The sequence below is a fragment of the Pseudophryne corroboree genome, chromosome 2 (genome assembly GCF_028390025.1).
Source record: "Pseudophryne corroboree isolate aPseCor3 chromosome 2, aPseCor3.hap2, whole genome shotgun sequence".
Lineage (NCBI taxonomy): Eukaryota > Metazoa > Chordata > Amphibia > Anura > Myobatrachidae > Pseudophryne > Pseudophryne corroboree.
The window spans coordinates 867,396,695-867,415,714 of NC_086445.1; the positions used below are offsets into that span (position 1 = coordinate 867,396,695).

At 48.9% G+C, this 19,020-nt stretch overlaps 1 protein-coding gene across 3 annotated transcripts in view; it reads right to left on the reverse strand.

Moving 5' to 3' along the window:
- The window catches only part of FLOT2 (flotillin 2), a 213,893-nt gene that overhangs the window by 174,345 nt on the left and 20,528 nt on the right, over window positions 1-19,020 (reverse strand). The window contains exon 2 of one of the 3 annotated variants that reach the window (XM_063955901.1): window positions 14,425-14,634. The exons of the other annotated variants lie outside the window; for them this stretch is intronic. Coding sequence (XP_063811971.1) covers window positions 14,425-14,443 — 19 coding nt within the window. The 5' untranslated portion in view covers window positions 14,444-14,634. The remainder of the gene's footprint in view (window positions 1-14,424; window positions 14,635-19,020) is intronic. 3 annotated transcript variants of the gene reach the window in all.

Here is a 19,020-nt window from a genome sequence, read left to right on the forward strand (position 1 = left end):
GGGTAAGAGAGGCAGAGAAGGGAACACATACACCGACTGGTACACCCACGGTGTTACCAGAGCGTCCACAGCTATCGCCTGAGGGTCCTTGATCTGGCGCAATATCTTTGTAACTTTTAGTTGAGGCGGGACGCCATCATGTCCACCTGTGGCCTTTCCCAACGGTGTACAATCATTTGGAAGACTTCTGAATGAAGTCCCCACTCTCCCGGGTGGAGGTCGTATCTTCTGAGAAAGTCTGCTTCTCAGTTGTCCACTCCGGGAATGAACACTACTGACAGTGCTATCACATGATTTTCCGCCCATCGGAGAATCCTTGTGGCTTCTGCCATCGCCATCCTGCTTCTTGTGCCGCCCTGTCGGTTTACATGAGCGACCGCCGTGATGTTGTCTGACTGGATCAGCACCGGCCGGTGTTGAAGCAGGGGTCTAGCCTGACTTAGGGCATTGTAAATGGCCTTCAGTTCCAGAATATTTATGTGTAGGGAAGTCTCCTGACTTTTCCATAGCCTTGGAAGTTCCTTCCCTGTGTGACTGCCCCCCAGCCTCGAAGGCTGGCATCCGTGGTCACCAGGACCCAGTCCTGTATGCCGAATCTGCGGCCCCCTAGAAGATGAGCACTCTGCAGCCACCACAACAGCGACACCCTGACCCTTGGAGACAGGGTTATCCGCCGATGCATCTGAAGATGCGACCCGGACCACTTGTCCAACAGATCCCACTGGAAAATCCTTGCATGGGACCTGGCGAATGGAATTTCTTCGTAAGAAGCTACCATCTTTCCCAGGGCTCTCGTGCATTGATGCACCGACACCTGTATACGTATTAGGAGGTCTCTGTGTAGAGACAACAACTCCTTGGACTTCTCCTCCGGGAGAAACCATTTTTATCCTGTTCTGTGTCCAGAACCATACCCAGGAACAGTAGACGCGTCGCAGGAACCAGCTGCGACTTTGGAATATTCAGAATCCAGCCGTGCTGTTGTAGCACTTCCCGAGATAGTGCTACTCCGCCGAACAACTGCTCCCTGGACCTCGCCTTTATAAGGAGATCGTCCAAGTACCGGATAATTATTTCGGCCATTACCTTGGTAAATACCTCGGTGTCGGGGATAGACCAACGGCAACGTCTGGAATTGGTAATGACAATCCTGTACCACAATATTGAGGTACTCCTGGTGAAGAGGGTAAATAGGGACATGCAGGTAATCATCCTTGATGTCCAGTGATACCATGAAATTCTCCAGGCTTGCAATAATCGCCCTGAGCGATTCCATTTTGAACTTGAACCTTCGTATATAAGTGTTCAAGGCTTTCAATTTTAGAATGGGTCTCACCGAACCGTCTGGTTTCGGTACCACAACATTTTGGAATAGTAACCCCGGCCTTGTTGAAGGAGGGGTACCTTGATTTCACCTGCTGGAAGTACAACTTGTGAATTGCCGCCAGTACTACCTTTCTCCGAGGGCAGCAGGCAAGGCTGATGTGAGGTAACGGCGAGGGGGAGTTGCCTCGAACTCCAGGCTGTATCCCTGTGATACTATTTGCAGAACCTAGAGATCCACCTGTGGGCAAGCCCACTGGTCCCTGAAGTTCCCGAGACGCGCCCCTACCGCACCTGTCTCCACCTGTAGAGCCCCAGCGTCATGCGATGGACTCAGAGGAAGCGGGGGAAGATTTTTGATCCTGGGAACTGGCTGCTGGTGCAGCTTTTTTCCTTCTTCCCTTGTCTCTGTGCAGAAAGTAAGCGCCTTTGACCCGCTTGCTTTTCTGAAGCCGAAAGGACTGTACCTGAAAATACGGTGCTTTCTTAGGCTGTGAGGAAACCGGAGGTAAAAAAAAAATTCTTCCCAGCTGTTGCTGTGGATACGAGGTCCCAGATACCATCCCCAAACAATTCCTCACCCTTATAAGGCAGAATCTCCATGTGCCTTTTACAGGCAGCATCACCTGTCCACTGCCGGGTTTCTAATACCCTCCTGGCAGAATGGACATTGCATTAATTCTGGATGCCAGCCGGCAAATATCCCTCTGTGCATCCTTTATATATAAGACAACGTCTTAAATATGCTCAATGTTAGCAAAATATTATCCCTGTCTTAGCGTATTAATATTATCTGACAGGGTATCAGACCACGCTGCAGCAGCACTATTTATGCTGAGGCAATTGCAGGTTTCAGTATATAACCTGAGTGTGTAAATACAGACTTCAGGATCGCCTCCTGCTTTTTATCAGCAGGTTCCTTCAAGGTGGCCGTATCCTAAGACAGCAGTGCCACCTTTTGACAAACGTGTGAGCGCCTTATCCACCATAAGGGATATCTCCCAACGTGACCTATCCTCTGGCGGGAAAGGGTACGCCATCAGTAACTTTTTAGAAATTACCAGTTTCTTATCGGGGGAAACCACGCTTCTTTACACACTTCATTCATTCATCTGATGGGGGAACAAAACACTGGCTGCTTTTTCTCCCCAAAAATAAAACCCCTTTTATGTGGTACTTGGGTTCATGTCAGAAAATGCGTAACACGTTTTTCATTGCCGAGATCATGTAACGGATGTTCCTAGTGGATTGTGTATATGTCTCAACCTCGTCGACACTGGAGTCAGACTCCGTGTCGACATCTGTGTCTGCCATCTGAGGTAACGGGCGTTTTTTGAGCCCCTGATGGCCTTTGAGACGCCTGGGCAGGCGCGGGTTGAGAAGCCGGCTGTCCCACAGCTGTTACGTCATCCAGCCTTTTATGTAAGGAGTTGACATTGTCTGTTAATACCTTCCACCTATCCATCCACTCTGGTGTCGGCCCCACAGGGGGCGACATCCCATTTATCGGCCTCTGCTCCGCCTCCACGTAACCTTCCTCATCCAACATGTCGACACAGCCGTACAGACACACCGCACACACACAGGGAATGCTCTGACTGAGGACAGGACCACACAAAGTCCTTTGGGGAGACCGAGAGAGAGTATGCCAGCACACACCAGAGCGCTATATAATGCAGGGATTAACACTATAACTGAGTGATTTTTCCCCCAATAGCTGCTTGTATACATATATTGCGCCTAAATTTAGTGCCCCCCCTCTTTTTAACCCTTTGAGCCTGAAAACTACAGGGGAGAGCCTGGGGAGCTGTCTTCCAGCTGCACTGTGAAGAGAAAATGGCGCCAGTGTGCTGAGGGAGAAGCCCCGCCCCTTTTTCGGCGGACTTTCTCCCGCTTTTTCTGGAATACTGGCAGGGGTAATTTTACATCTATATAGCCTCTAGGACTATATATGATGTAGATTTGCCAGCCAAGGTGTCATATATTGCCCTCAGGGCGCCCCCCCCAGCGCCCTGCACCCATCAGTGACTGGAGTGTGAGGTGTACATGAGGAGCAATGGCGCACAGCTGCAGTGCTGTGCGCTACCTTGGTGAAGACCGAAGTCTTCTGCCGCCGATTTTCCGGACTCTTCATGCTTCTGGCTCTGTAAGGGGGACGGCGGCGCGGCTCCGGCAACGAACACCAAGGTTGGGTCCTGCGGTCGATCCCTCTGGAGCTAATGGTGTCCAGTAGCCTAAGAAGCCCAAACTACCACCTGTTAGGTAGGTTCGCTTCTTCTCCCCTTAGTCCCTCGCTGCAGTGAGTCTGTTGCCAGCAGATCTCACTGTAAAATAAAAAACCTAAATATACTTTCTTTCTAGGAGCTCAGGAGAGCCCCTAGTGTGCATCCAGCTCAGCCGGGCACAAGAATCTAACCGAGGTCTGGAGGAAGGTCTTAGTGGGAGGAGCCAATGCACACCAGGTAGTCCTAAAGCTTTCTTTAGTTGTGCCCAGTCTCCTGCGGAGCCGCTAATCCCCATGGTCCTTACGGAGTCCCAGCATCCACTTAGGACGTCAGAGAAAATGAATTTATTCCACTTTGGAATAAGGCTGTAACATAACAAAATGTGGAAAAAGTGAAGCGCTGAGAATACTTTCCGGAAGCACTGTACCACCACAAAGGTGCTACATGAAAGATTGTAAAAAATAATCTTTAGCTGCAGAATGTTAGTAACGAAGACACAAAGCTGTACTTGGTGCCAGCTTGTCTGTTACTCCCCTCTATGCCCACTGACGTCTTTACTTATAATCAAGACTGATACTATACATTTAGAAGTGTACGTGATAACACAAGAGTTTAGCAAGGTCAGTGGTTACATTGTGCAGACTAGAGGTTGAGCACTGTGGAAGACTCGCCTGCTTTCCTGTAGTTAGCTTTACAATTCATTTAGAGATGGGTCAGATTTACAGGGCACCGATTAGGAAATATTTGGTTCCAATAGAACATATATATTCTGATAAGCTAAGACACACGTTCCAATGTACAGTGCTGTGGCACTGCGCCCATCTGAATTAAGTAATGATTTAACACATAGGGGGAAATTCAATTGTTTTTCTTACGCCTGCCACTAGATGGCGCCTTACGGCAGCAATTCAATTTCTCTTACGCTCAGGCACCCAGCAACCACAGGAGGACACATATTTTTCTCTTACGTCCTAGAGGATGCTGGGGACTCCGTAAGGACCATGGGGATAGAAAGGCTCCGCAGGAGACATGGGCACTAAGAAAGAACTTTAGGTATGGGTGTGCACTGGCTCCTCCCTCTATGCCCCTCCTCCAGACCTCAGTTTATTACTGTGCCCAGAGGAGACTGGGTGCATTACAGGGAGCTCTCCTGAGTTTTCCTGAAAAGAAAGTATTTGTTAGGTTTTTTATTTTCAGGGAGCCTGCTGGCAACAGACTCCTTGCAGCGAGGGACTGAGGGGAGAGAAACAGACCTACTTTAATGTTAGGCTCTGTTTCTTAGGCTACTGGACACCATTAGCTCCAGAGGGAACGGAACGCAGGTCTCACCCCGCAGTTCGTCCCAGAGCCGCGCCGCCGTCCTCCTTGCAGAGCCGGAAGACAGAAGCCGGGTGAGTATGTGAAGAAAGAAGACTTCAAAGGCAGCAGAAGACTTCAGATCTTCACTGAGGTAACGCACAGCGGTAGTGCTGTGCGCCATTGCTCCCACACAGCACACACAAACGGCAGTCACTGTAAGGGTGCAGAGCGCCCTGGGCCCTGGGCAGCAATATGGACCTCCAAAGGTGGCAATAAACTTATATATAGGCTGGGCACTGTATATAAGAGAGATCCCCTGCCATATTTTCAATTTTTAAGCCGCCGAGGGGGCGGAGCTTGTTCCTCAGCACTCACCAGCGCCATTTTCTCCACAGCACACCGCTGAGAGGAAGCTCCCCGGACTCTCCCCTGCGTACACGGTGAAAGAGGGTTTTAAAGAAGGGGGGGGGGGGGGGCACACAATTTGGCGCAAATAGATAATTACAGCGCTACCTGGGTAAACATATAGTGTGTTTTTTCCTGGGTGATTAGCGCTGGGTGTGTGCTGGCATACTCTCTCTCCAAAGGGCCTTTGTGGGGGAACTGTCTTCAGATAAGAGGTTTCCCTGAGTGTGTGGTGTGTCGGTACGCCTGAGGTAGAATGCTTTCCTAGTGAGGAGGTGAAGCAAATTAATGTGGTGTCTCCGTCGGCAACACCGACACCTGACTGGGTGGATATGTGGAATGTTTTAAGTGCTAATGTAAATTTGTTGCACAAAAGGTTGTACAAAGCCGATTCCAGGAATTATGCAGAGAGTCAGGCCCTGCCTGCCCCTATGTCGCAGGGACCCTCGGGGTCTCAAAAGCGCCCACTATCCCAAATAGTAGACACTAATACCGACACGGATTCTGACTCCAGTGTCGACTACGATGATGCAAAGTTACAGCCAAAATTGGCTAAAAGTATTCAATATATGATTATTGCAATAAAGGATGTTTTGCATATCACAGAGGAACCCCCTGTCCCTGACACGAGGGTACACATGTATAAAAGGAAAAGAAACCTGAACTAACCTTTACCCCTTCTCATGAGCTGAACGAGTTATTTGAAAAGGCTTGGGAATCTCCAGACAAGAAACTGCAGATTCCCAAAAGGATTCTTATGGCGTATCCTTTCCCGACTAAGGACACAATACGGTGGGAATCCTCCCCGAGGGTAGACAAAGCGTTGACACGCTTATCCAAAAAGGTAGCACGGTCATCCAAAGATACGGCTACCCTCAGGGATCCTGCTGATCGCAAGCAGGAGGCTACATTGAAGTCCATTTACACACACTCTGGTACCTTACTCAGACCGGCGATAGCATCGGCTTGGGTTTGTAGCGCTGTAGCAGCGTGGACAGATACCTTATCTGCAGAATTGGATACCCTGGATAAGGATACCATTTTATTAACCCTGGGTCATATTAAAGATGCTGCCTTATATATGAGGGATGCTCAAAGAGACATTGACCTACTGGGTTCTAGAATCAACGCTATGTCGATTTCTGCTAGACGAGTCCTATGAACCCGGCAATGGACAGGTGATGCCAACTCAAAGAGGCATATGGAGGTTTTACCTTACAGGGGTGAGGAATTGTTTGTGGAAGGTCTCTCGGACCTGGTCTCCACTGCTACGGCAGGTAAATCAAATTTTTTGCCTTATATTCCCTCACAGCCTAAGAAAGCGCCACATTATCAAATGCAGTCCTTTCGGTCAAATAAAAAGAAGAGAGCACGAGGATCGTCCTTTCTTGCCAGAGGTAAGGGCAGAGGGAAAAAGCTGCCATCCACAGCTAGTTCCCAGGAGCAGAAGTCCTCCCCGGCCTCTACAAAATCCACCTCATGACGCTGGGGCTCCGCTGAGGGAGTCCGCCCCAGTGGGGGCACATCTTCGACTTTTCAGCCACATCTGGGTTCACTCACAGCTGGATCCCTGGGCAATAGAGATTGTTTCCCAGGGTTACAAGCTGGAATTCGAAGAGGTGCCTCCTCGCCGGTTTTTCATGTCGGCCTTACCAGCTTCTCCCCCTGAAAGGGATATAGTCTTAAATGCAATTCAAAAATTGTGTCTTCAACAGGTGGTGATCAAAGTTCCCCTGCTTCAACAAGGGAGGGGGTATTACTCAACCCTATTTGTAGTCCCGAAACAGGACAGTTCGGTCAGACCTATTTTAAATTTAAAATCCTTGAACCTATACTTGAAAAGGTTAAAGTTCAAGATGGAATCGCTCAGAGCGGTCATCGCCAGCCTAGAAGGGGGGGATTTTATGGTGTCCCTGGACATAAAGGATGCATGCCTTCATGTTCCCATATATCCACCTCATCAGGCGTACCTGAGATTTGCGGTACAGGATTGTCATTACCAATTTCAGACGTTGCCGTTTGGGCTTTCCACGGCCCCGAGGATTTTCGCCAAGGTAATGGCGGAAATGATGGTGCTCCTGCGCAAGCAGGGGGTCACAATTATCCCATATTTGGACGATCTCCTAATAAAAGCGAGATCACGAGAGCAGTTGTTGAACAGCATGTCACTTTCACTGGAGGTGTTACAGCAACACGGCTGGATTCTCAATATCCCGAAGTCACAGTTAGTTCCTACGACCCGTTTGACCTTCTTAGGCAAGATTCTGGATACGGACCAGAAAAGGGTTTATCTTCCGATAGAAAAGGCCCAGGAACTCATGACTCTGGTCAGGGACCTATTGAAGCCAAAACAGGTGTCGGTGCATCACTGCACTCGAGTCCTGGGAAAGATGGTGGCATCTTACGAGGCCATTCCTTTCGGCAGGTTCCATGCAAGGACCTTCCAATGGGACCTACTGGACAAGTGGTCCGGGTCACATCTACAGATTCATCAGTTGATCACCCTGTCCCCCAGGACCAGGTTATCTCTCCTGTGGTGGCTGCATAGTGCTCACCTTCTGGAGGGTCGCAGATTCGGCATTCAGGACTGGGTTCTGGTGACCACGGACGCGAGCCTCCGAGGTTGGGAAGCAGTCACACAGGGAAGAAACTTCCAAGGTCTTTGGTCAAGTCAAGAGACTTGTCTCCACATCAACGTCCTGGAACTAAGGGCCAAATACAACGCCCTTCGTCAAGCGGAGACTTTGCTTCGCAACCTACCGGTTCTGTTCCAGTCAGACAACATCACCGCAGTAGCTCATGTAAACCGCCAATGCGGCACAAGGAGCAGAGTGGCTATGGCGGAAGCCACCAGGATTCTTCGCTGGGCGGAAAATCATGTAGGCGCACTGTCAGCAGTGTTCATTCCGGGAGTGGACAACTGGGAAGCAGACTTCCTCAGCAGACACGATCTACATCCAGGAGAGTGGGAACTTCATCAGGAAGTCTTCGCACAGATGGCAAGTCAGTGGGGCCTGCCCCAGATAGACATGATGGCGTCCAGCCTAAACAAAAAACTACAGAAGTATTGCGCCAGGTCGAGAGACCCTCAGGCGGTGGCAGTGGACGACATAGTGACAACTTGGGTGTTCCAGTCGGTCTATGTGTTTCCTCCTCTTCCTCTCATCCCCAAGGTGTTGAGAATAATAAGAAAAAGAGGAGTACTGACAATTCTCATTGTTCCAGATTGGCCACGAAGGGCCTGGTATCCGGATCTGCAGGAAATGCTCACGGAAGATCCGTGGCCTCTCCCTCTAAGACAGGAACTGCTACAACAGTGGCCCTGTCTGTTCCAAGACCTACCGCGGCTGCGTTTGACGGCATGGCGGTTGAACGCCGGATCCTAGCGGAAAAGGGCATTCCGGATGAGGTCATTCCTACTCTGATAAAGGCTAGGAAGGACGTGACAGCTAAACATTATCACCGTATATGGCGTAAATATGTTGCTTGGTGTGAGGCCAGGAATGCTCCTACGGAGGAATTCCATCTGGGCCGTTTTCTTCACTTCCTACAAACTGGAGTGAATTTGGGCCTAAAATAAGGCTCCATTAAGGTTCAGATTTCGGCCCTATCCATTTTCTTTCAGAAGGAATTAGCTTCTCTCCCAGAAGTACAGACTTTTGTGAAGTGAGTGCTGCATATTCAGCCTCCTTTTGTACCTCCGGTGGCACCTTGGAACCTTAACGTGGTGTTGAGTTTCCTTAAGTCGCACTGGTTTGAACCACTTCAAACGGTGGTATTAAAATATCTCACTTGGAAGGTGGTCATGTTGTTAGCCTTGGCTTCGGCTAGGCGAGTGTCGGAATTGGAGGCCTTATCACATTAAAGCCCCTATCTGGATTTCCATATGGATAGAGCGGAATTGCGGACCCGTCCTCAATTCTTGCCTAAGGTGGTTTAATCTTTTCATATTAACCAACCTATTGTGGTGCCTGTGGCTACGCAAGACTTGGAGGATTCCGAGTCCCTTGATGTGGTCAGGGCTTTGAAAATTTACATAGCCAGAACGGCTAGGGTCAGGAAAAGAGAGGCGCTGTTTGTCCTGTATTCTGCCAACAAGGTAGGCGCTCCTGCTTCAAAGCAGACTATTGCTCGCTGGATCTGTAACACGATTCAGCAGGCTCATTCAACGGCTGGATTGCCGTTACCAAGATCGATTAAGGCCCATTCCACTAGGAAGGTGGGCTCTTCTTGGGCGGCTGCCCGAGGGGTCTCGGCGGTGCAATTGTGCCGAGCTGCTACTTGGTCGGGTTCAAACACCTTTGCAAAGTTCTACAAGTTTGATACCCAGGCTGAGGAGGATCTCCTGTTTGCTCAGTCGGTGCTGCAGAGTCATCCGCACTCTCCCGCCCGTTTGGGAGCTTTGGTATAATCCCTATGGTCCTTACGGAGTCCCCAGCATCCTCTAGGACGTAAGAGAAAATAAGAATTTACTCACCGGTAATTCTATTTCTCGTAGTCCATAGTGGATGCTGGGGACTCCGTAAGGACCATGGGAAATAGACGGGCTCCGCAGGAGACTGGGCACTCTAAAAGAAAGATTAGGTACTATCTGGTGTGCACTGGCTCCTCCCTCTATGCCCCTCCTCCAGACCTCAGTTAGGGAAACTGTGCCCGGAAGAGCTGACAATACAAGGAAAGGATTTGGAATCCAGGGTAAGACTCATACCAGCCACACCAATCACACCGTATAACTTGTGATAACCATACCCAGTTAACAGTATGAACAACAACTGAGCCTCAATCAACAGATGGCTCATAACAATAACCCTTTAGTAAGCAATAACTATATACACGTATTGCAGAAGAAGTCCGCACTTGGGACGGGCGCCCAGCATCCACTACGGACTACGAGAAATAGAATTACCGGTGAGTAAATTCTTATTTTCTCTGACGTCCTAGTGGATGCTGGGGACTCCGTAAGGACCATGGGGATTATACCAAAGCTCCCAAATGGGCGGGAGAGTGCGGACTCTGCAGCACCGAATGAGCAAACTCAAGGTCCTCCTCAGCCAGGGTATCAAACTTGTAGAACTTAGCAAATGTGTTTGAACCCGACCAAGTAGCAGCTCGGCAAAGCTGTAAAGCCGAGACCCCTCGGGCAGCCGCCCAAGAAGAGCCCACCTTCCTTGTGGAATGGGCTTTTACTGATTTTGGATGCGGCAATCCAGCCGCAGAGTGAGCCAGCTGAATCGTGCTACAGATCCAGCGAGCAATAGTCTGCTTCGAAGCAGGAGCGCCAACCTTGTTGGCTGCATACAGAATAAACAGCGAGTCAGACTTTCTGACTCCCGCCGTTCTGGAAACATAAATTTTCAAAGCCCGGACTACGTCCAGCAACTTGGAATCCTCCAAGTCCCTAGTAGCCGCAGGCACCACAATAGGTTGGTTCAAATGAAACGATGATACCACCTTAGGGAGAAATTGGGGACGAGTCCTCAATTCTGCCCTGTCCATATGGAAGATCAGATGGGGGCTTTTACATGACAAAGCCGCCAATTCTGACACACGCCTAGCCGAAGCTAAGGCCAATAGCATGACCACTTTCCACGTGAGATATTTTAGCTCCACGGTCTTAAGTGGCTCAAACCAGTGGGATTTCAGGAAATCCAACACAACGTTAAGATCCCAAGATGCCACTGGTGGCACAAAAGGAGGCTGAATATGCAGCACTCCCTTTACAAACGTCTGAACCTAAGGCAGTGAAGCCAGTTCTTTTTGAGAGAAAATGGATAGGGCCGAGATCTGAACCTTTATGGACCCTAATTTGAGGCCCATAGTCACACCTGACTGTAGGAAATGCAAAAAACGACCCAACTGGAAGTCCTTTGTAGGGGCCTTCCTGGCCTCACACCAAGCAACATATTTCCGCCATATGCGGTGATAATGCTTTGCTGTCACATCCTTCCTAGCTCTTATCAGCGTAGGAATTACTTCATCCGGTATACCCTTTTCCGCTAGGATCCGGCTTTCAACCGCCATGCCGTCAAACGCAGCCGCGGTAAATCTTGGAACAGACAGGGCCCCTGCTGCAACAGGTCCTGTCTGAGAGGCAGAGGCCATGGGTCCTCTGTGACCATCTCTTGAAGTTCTGGGTACCAAGTCCTTCTTAGCCAATCCGGAACAATGAGTATCGTTCTCACTCCTCTTTTTCTTACTATTCTCAGTACCTTGTGTATGAGAGGAAGAGGAGGAAACACATATACCGATTGGTACACCCACGGAGTTACCAGTGCGTCCACAGCTATCGCCTGAGGGTCCCTTGACCTGGCGCAATATTTTTTTAGCTTTTTGTTTAGGCGGGACGCCATCATGTCCACCTGTGGCCGTGCCCACCGATTTGCAATCTGCTCGAAGACTTCTTGATGAAGTCCCCACTATCCCGGGTGGAGGTCGTGCCTGCTGAGGAAGTCTGCTTCCCAGTTGTCCACTCCCGGAATGAACACTGCTGACAGTGCTTGTACGTGATTCTCCGCCCAACGAAGAATCCTTGTGGCTTCCGCCATCGCCACCCTGCTTCTTGTGCCGTCCTGTCGGTTTACATGGGCGACTGCCGTGATGTTGTCTGACTGAATTAGCACTGGTTGGTCTCGAAGCAGGGGCTCCGCTTGACTCAGGGCGTTGTACTCCCCAAACATATTTACCCTCTTGTCAGGGACAGGGTCAACCTCTGAAATGTGTAATACATTTTTCATTGCAATAATCATGTATCGGATGGCCTTAGTCATTTTGGGCTGTAATAGTGCCTCATCCTCGTCGACGCTGGAGTCGGACTCCGTGTCGACATCTGTGTCAACCAACTGAGATAGTGGGCGTTTTTGAGACGCTGACGGCCTCTGAGGCGCCTGGGCAGGCCCGGGTTGAGAGCCCGGCTGTCCCCCGGCAGCAACATAATCAAATCTCTTATGTAATGAGTTTACATTGTCATTTAAGACCTTCCACCTATCCATCCAATCAGGTGTCGGCACCGACGGGGGCGACACCACATTTATCTGCACTTGCTCTGCCTCCACGTAACCCTCCTCATCAAACATGTCGACACAGCCGTACCGACACACAGCACACACACAGGGAATGCTCTGACTGAGGACAGGACCCCACAAGGTCTATGGGGAGACAGAGAAAGAGTATGCCAGCACACACCACAGCGCTATATACACAGGGATACACAGTACCAGAAGTGAATTTTTCCCAATAGCTGCTGTATCAATACACCTTTTGCCTAAATTTGTGTGCCCCCCCTCTCTTTTTACCCTCTTAGTGCCAGGAGACTGCAGGGGAGAGCCTGAGGCGCGTCCTTCCAGCGGAGCTGTGAAGAGAAATGGCGCTGGTGTGCTGAGGAAGAAGGCCCCGCCCCCTCAGCAGCAGGCTTCTGTCCCGCTGTTTCTGACTAAAAAATGGCGGGGGTTTTACACATATACAGTCACAGACTGTATTATGTGTCTTTTTTATGCCAAATGTATTCTTATTGCTGCCCAGGGCGCCCCCCAGCGCCCTGCACCCTACAGTGACCGGAGTGTGTGGTGTGCAGTGGGAGCGATGGCGCACAGCTGCGGTGCTGTGCGCTACCTTAATGAAGACAGGAGTCTTCAGCCTCCGATTTCATCACCAACTTCTGATCTTCTGGCTCTGCGAGGGGGACGGCGGCGCGGCTCCGGACGACCGAGGACCTTTGCCTGTGTTCGAACCCTCTGGAGCTAATGGTGTCCAGTAGCCTAAGAAGCGCAACCTAGCTGTGAACAGCTACATTTGCTTCTCTCCCCTCGGTCCCACATAGCAGCGAGTCTGTTGCCAGCAGATCTCACTGAAAATAAAAAACCTAACATTACTTTCTTTACTAGCAGGCTCAGGAGAGCCCACTAGGTGCATCCAGCTCTGGCCGGGCACAGATTCTAACTGAGGTCTGGAGGAGGGGCATAGAGGGAGGAGCCAGTGCACACCAGATAGTACCTAATCTTTCTTTTAGAGTGCCCAGTCTCCTGCGGAGCCCGTCTATTCCCCATGGTCCTTACGGAGTCCCCAGCATCCACTAGGACGTCAGAGAAATTAAGATTTTAAACCTACCGGTAAACCTTTTTCTCCTAGTACGTAGAGGATGCTGGGCGCCCGTCCCAAGTGCGGACTACTTCTGCAAGACTTGTATATAGTTTTTGCTTACATAAGGGTTATGTTACAGTTTTCATCAGTCTAGGTCTGATGCTGTGTTGTTTCATACTGTTAACTGGTTCGTATATACCCTAGTTATACGGTGTGAATGGTGTGGGCTGGTATGAATCTTGCCCTTGGATTAACAAAATCCTTTCCTCGTACTGTCCGTCTCCTCTGGGCACAGTTTCTCTAACTGAAGTCTGGAGGAGGGGCATAGAGGGAGGAGCCAGTGCACACCCATACCTAAAGTTCTTTCTTAGTGCCCATGTCTCCTGCGGAGCCCGTCTATCCCCATGGTCCTTACTGAGTCCCCAGCATCCTCTACGGACTAGAAGAAAAAAAAATTACCGGTAGGTTTAAAATCTTATTTTATCGCAGCCTTCTGAGGTGCGAGTAAAAAAAAAAAAAAAAAAAAAATGTGTGCAAAGTCAGCACTTTGGGTGTCCATACATTTGAATGCCCAAAGCAGGACGGCTTGAGCCATTTTATGCGGCTAAAACCTGTATGTTTGTGAGCGATATGCATGTGCATCCAAACAATTGAAAAGTGGCAATCTTTTGGGCATCTGAAAAGTCCAGTTTAGACGGGAAAATTAGATGCCCAAAACAATTAAATTCCCGCGATTCCCCTGTAGCACCATTTTACCTGTACATTCTGCATTTAATAAACTATGAGCAGAAACAATCCCCCTCCACTCTGAATGGTGATTTATATGTGATCCATTCCCTGGTCAAATTCATTTACTTTAAATCTGTCAAATTTATGTACTTTGAGAATTAGGCTAACCTCATTTTTGTTATCAGAGGATGGGGTCGTCTACTACATTTTCCTTTTCTAAGAGGACACTAAATGCTTACAGACGTGGAAAGTGGGCATTCCTGATTTGTCAGGCGATGTGTCAAAAGGCTCTGTAGTTGCTGTAGCTACGCGAGAACTTTGCTCCATACTTTATTACATTATTTATAGAGTACAAATCAGAACTTACACATAGGCTTAAATATCATATTGGAAGGTTCCTTTATCCAATTGAATGGAATTGCCTGCTTATTTTCCACGTTTCAAAATGGGTTTCAGACCTTTATTGTGTGTCTACTCAGGGTACCAGCCATGCTCAATTCTTAAGGCCTAATGCTGGAGACACACTGCCGTAAATACTGTGACAACAGCCCGTGAAAACAAAGGAAGCTCCAACGCTCTAAAAAAAAAAAAAAGGGCAAAGTGTTCAGAAAATGTCCCACACTGGTGCACTCACAGATAAGTGTCCAATTCACCAAAAAGGAACAACAAATATGGATAGATCTCATAAGGTGGCTACACACTAGGCGATATGCTCCATGAGCGACATCGCCTAGTGTTTTCCCTTGACTCCCCGGCAGACTATATAGTGCGTACATACTGAATGAGATCGCTAATGATATCGTTCAGTGATGTCATGCCGCCCCGAACATGCAGATTTTAACTTTAAGTCCAAATTGAGCTGCATGCACAGCCAACACTGGGGGTCGATAATGATGCACGGGAGCGGAAATCGTTCATAGCATACACACTGGGTGATATTACAAACAATATCGCTCAGAAGGGTGAAAATAAGCGATATAGCTTGTAATATCACCGAGTGTGTATGCACCTTTATTCAATTCTTGTCAGAAACTGCCCTCTTGTTGGAAAGATGGCAGTTTCCGACATGTTTAGGTCGGAAGGGGTTCCGACCTATTGAATGCTCCTTTTTTTTTTTTTTTGTCAACAAGTCGGGAATTCCTGACTTGTCGGAAAACACATGGATTGTTGGAATCCACGTATTCTGTCAGAAGTGCGGCCAAACCCGACAGGATTTAGCCCCGTTTCCGACAATGTCAATCCAACTTTAAAAGAAATAAGATTTTACTCACCGGTAAATCTATTTCTCGTAGTCCGTAGTGGATGCTGGGAACTCCGTAAGGACCATGGGGAATAGACGGGCTCCGCAGGAGACTGGGCACTCTATAAGAAAGATTTGGTACTATCTGGTGTGCACTGGCTCCTCCCTCTATGCCCCTCCTCCAGACCTCAGTTAGGATACTGTGCCCGGAAGAGTTGACACAATAAGGAAAGGATTTTGAATCCCGGGTAAGACTCATACCAGCCACACCAATCACACCGTATAACTCGTGATACTATACCCAGTTAACAGTATGAAATATAACAGAGCCTCTCAACAGATGGCTCAACAATAACCCTTTAGTTAGGCAATAACTATATACAAGTATTGCAGACAATCCGCACTTGGGATGGGCGCCCAGCATCCACTACGGACTACGAGAAAAAGATTTACCGGTGAGTAAAATCTTATTTTCTCTGACGTCCTAGTGGATGCTGGGAACTCCGTAAGGACCATGGGGATTATACCAAAGCTCCCACACGGGCGGGAGAGTGCGGATGACTCTGCAGCACCGAATGAGAGAACTCAAGGTCCTCCTCAGCCAGGGTATCAAATTTGTAGAATTTAGCAAACGTATTTGCCCCTGACCAAGTTGCAGCTCGGCAAAGTTGTAAAGCCGAGACCCCTCGGGCAGCTGCCCAAGATGAGCCCCCTTCCTCGTGGAATGGGCTTTCACTGATTTAGGATGCGGCAATCCAGCCGCAGAATGCTCCAGCTGAATTGTGCTACAAATTCAGCGAGCAATAGTCTGCTTAGAAGCAGGAGCACCTATTTTGTTGGGTGCCTACAGGATAAGAAGCGAGTCAGTTTTCCTGACTCCAGCCGTCCTGGAAATATAATTTTTTTAAGGCCCTGACTACGTCCAGTAACTTGGAATCTTCCAAGTCCCTAGTAGCCGCAGGCACTACAATAGGTTGGTTCAAGTGAAAAGCTGATACAGGTTGAGTATCCCTTATCCAAAATGCTTGGGACCAGAGGTATTTTGGATATCGGATTTTTCCGTATTTTGGAATAATTAGATACCATAATGAGATATCATAATGATGGGAACTAAATATAAGCACAGAATGCATTTATGTTACATATACACCTTATACACACAGCCTGAAAGTAATTTTAGCCAATATTTTTTATAACTTTGTGCATTAAACAAAAAGTGTGTCCACATTCACAATTCATTTATGTTTCATATACACCTTATACACACACAGCCAGAAGGGCATTTAATACAATATTATTAATAACTGTGTGTATTAAACAAAGTTTGTGTACATTGAGCAATCAAAAAACAAAAGGTTTCACTATCTCACTCTCACTCAAAAAAGTCTGTATTTCGGAATATTCCGTATTTCGGAATATTTGGATATGGGATACTCAACCTGTACCACCTTAGGGAGAAACTGGGGACGAGTCCTCAATTCTGCCCTATCCATATGGAAAATCAGATAAGGGCTTTTACATAACAAAGCCGCCAATTTTGACACACGCCTGGCCGAAGCCAAGGCCAATAACATGACCACTTTTCACGTGAGATATTTCAGATCCACAGTTTTAAGTGGCTCAAACCAATGTGATTTCAGGAAACTCAACACCACGTTGAGATCCCACGGTGCCACAGGAGGCACAAAAGGGGGCTGAATATGTAGCACTCCCTTTACAAAAGTCTGAACTTCAGGCAGTGAAGCCAGTTCTTTCTGGAAGAAAATCGACAGAGCCGAAACCTGGACTTTAATGGAACCCAATTTTAGGCCCATAGTCACTCCCGACTGTAGGAAGTGCAGAAAACGACCCAGCTGAAATTCCTCTGTTGGGGCCTTCCTCGCCTCACACCACGCAACATATTTTCGCCAAATACGGTGATAATGGTTTGCGGTTACATCTTTCCTGGCTTTTATCAGCGTAGGAATGACTTCCTCCGGGATGCCCTTTTGCTTTAGGATCCGGAATTCAACCGCCATGCCGTCCAACGCAGCCGCGGTAAGTCTTGGAACAGACAGGGCCCCTGCTGCAGCAGATCCTGTCTGAGCGGTAGAGGCCATGGGTCCTCTGATATTATTTCTGTAAGTTCTGGGTACCAAGCTCTTCTTGGCCCATCCGGAACCACGAGTATCGTTCTTCCTCCTCGTTTTCTTATTATTCTCAGTACCCTTGGTATGAGAGGCAGAGGAGGGAATACATAAACCGACTGGTACACCCACGATGTCACTAGAGCGTCCACAGCTATTGCCTGAGGGTCCCTTGACCTGGCGCAATATCTAGTTTTTTGTTTAGGCGGGACGCCATCATGTCCACCTGTGGCCTTTCCCAACGGTTTACCAACAGTTGGAAGACTTCTGGATGAAGTCCCCACTCTCCCGGGTGTCGGTCGTGTCTGCTGAGGAAGCCTGCTTCCCAGTTGTCCACTCCCGGAATGAACACTGCTGACAGTGCTAAGACGTGATTTTCCGCCCATAGGAGAATCCTTGTGGCTTCTGCCATCGCCATCCTGCTTCTTGTGCCGCCCTGTCGGTTTACATGGGCGACTGCCGTGATGTTGTCTGATTGGATCAGTACCGGCTGGTTTTGAAGCAGAGGCCTTGCCAGACTTAGGGCATTGTAAATGGCCCTCAGTTCCAGAATATTTCTGTGTAGGGACGACTCCTGACTTGACCAAAGTCCTTGGAAGTTTCTTCCCTGTGTGACTGCCCCCCAGCCTTGAAGGCTGGCATCCGTGGTTACCAGGACCCTGTCCTGTATGCCGAATCTGCGGCCCTCTTGAAGATGAGCACTCTGCAGCCACCACAGTAGAGATACCCTGGTCCTTGGAGACAGGGTTATCAGCCGATGCATCTGAAGATGCGATCCCGACCACTTGTTCAAGAGGTCCCACTAAAAGGTTCTTGTATGGAACCTGCCGAATGGAATTTTGCTTCGTAAGAAGCTACCATTTTTCCCAGGACTCGTGTGCAGTGATGCACCGATACCTGTTTTGGTTTCAGGAGGTCTCTGACTAGAGATGACAGCTCCTTGGCTTTCTCCTGCAGGAGAAACACTTTTCTCTAACGTCCTAGTGGATGCTGGGGACTCCGTCAGGACCATGGGGAATAGCGGGCTCCGCAGGAGACAGGGCACATCTAAAAAAGCTTTTAGGTCACATGGTGCGTACTGGCTCCTCCCCCTATGACCCTCCTCCAAGCCTCAGTTAGGTTTTTGTGCCCGTCCGAGAGGGTGCAATCTAGGTGGCTCTCCTAAAGAGCTGTTTAGAAAAGTTTTTTTTTTTAGGTTTCAATTTCAGTGATTCCTGCTGGCAACAGGATCACTGCATCGAGGGACTTAGGGGAGAGATTTCCAACTCACCTGCGTGCAGGATGGATTGGAGTCTTAGGCTACTGGACACTTAGCTCCAGAGGGAGTCGGAACACAGGTCAGCCTGGGGTTCGTCCCGGAGCCGCGCCGCCGATCCCCCTTACAGACGCTGAAGAGACGGCAGAACGGAGGTCCGGAAAACAGGCGGCAGAAGACTCCACAGTCTTCATGAAGGTAGCGCACAGCACTGCAGCTGTGCGCCATTGTTGTCACACGGCTCACTGACTCAGTCACGGAGGGTGCAGGGCGCTGCTGGGGGCGCCCTGGGCAGCAATATAATTACCTTTAGTGGCAAAATAAATACATCACATATACCCA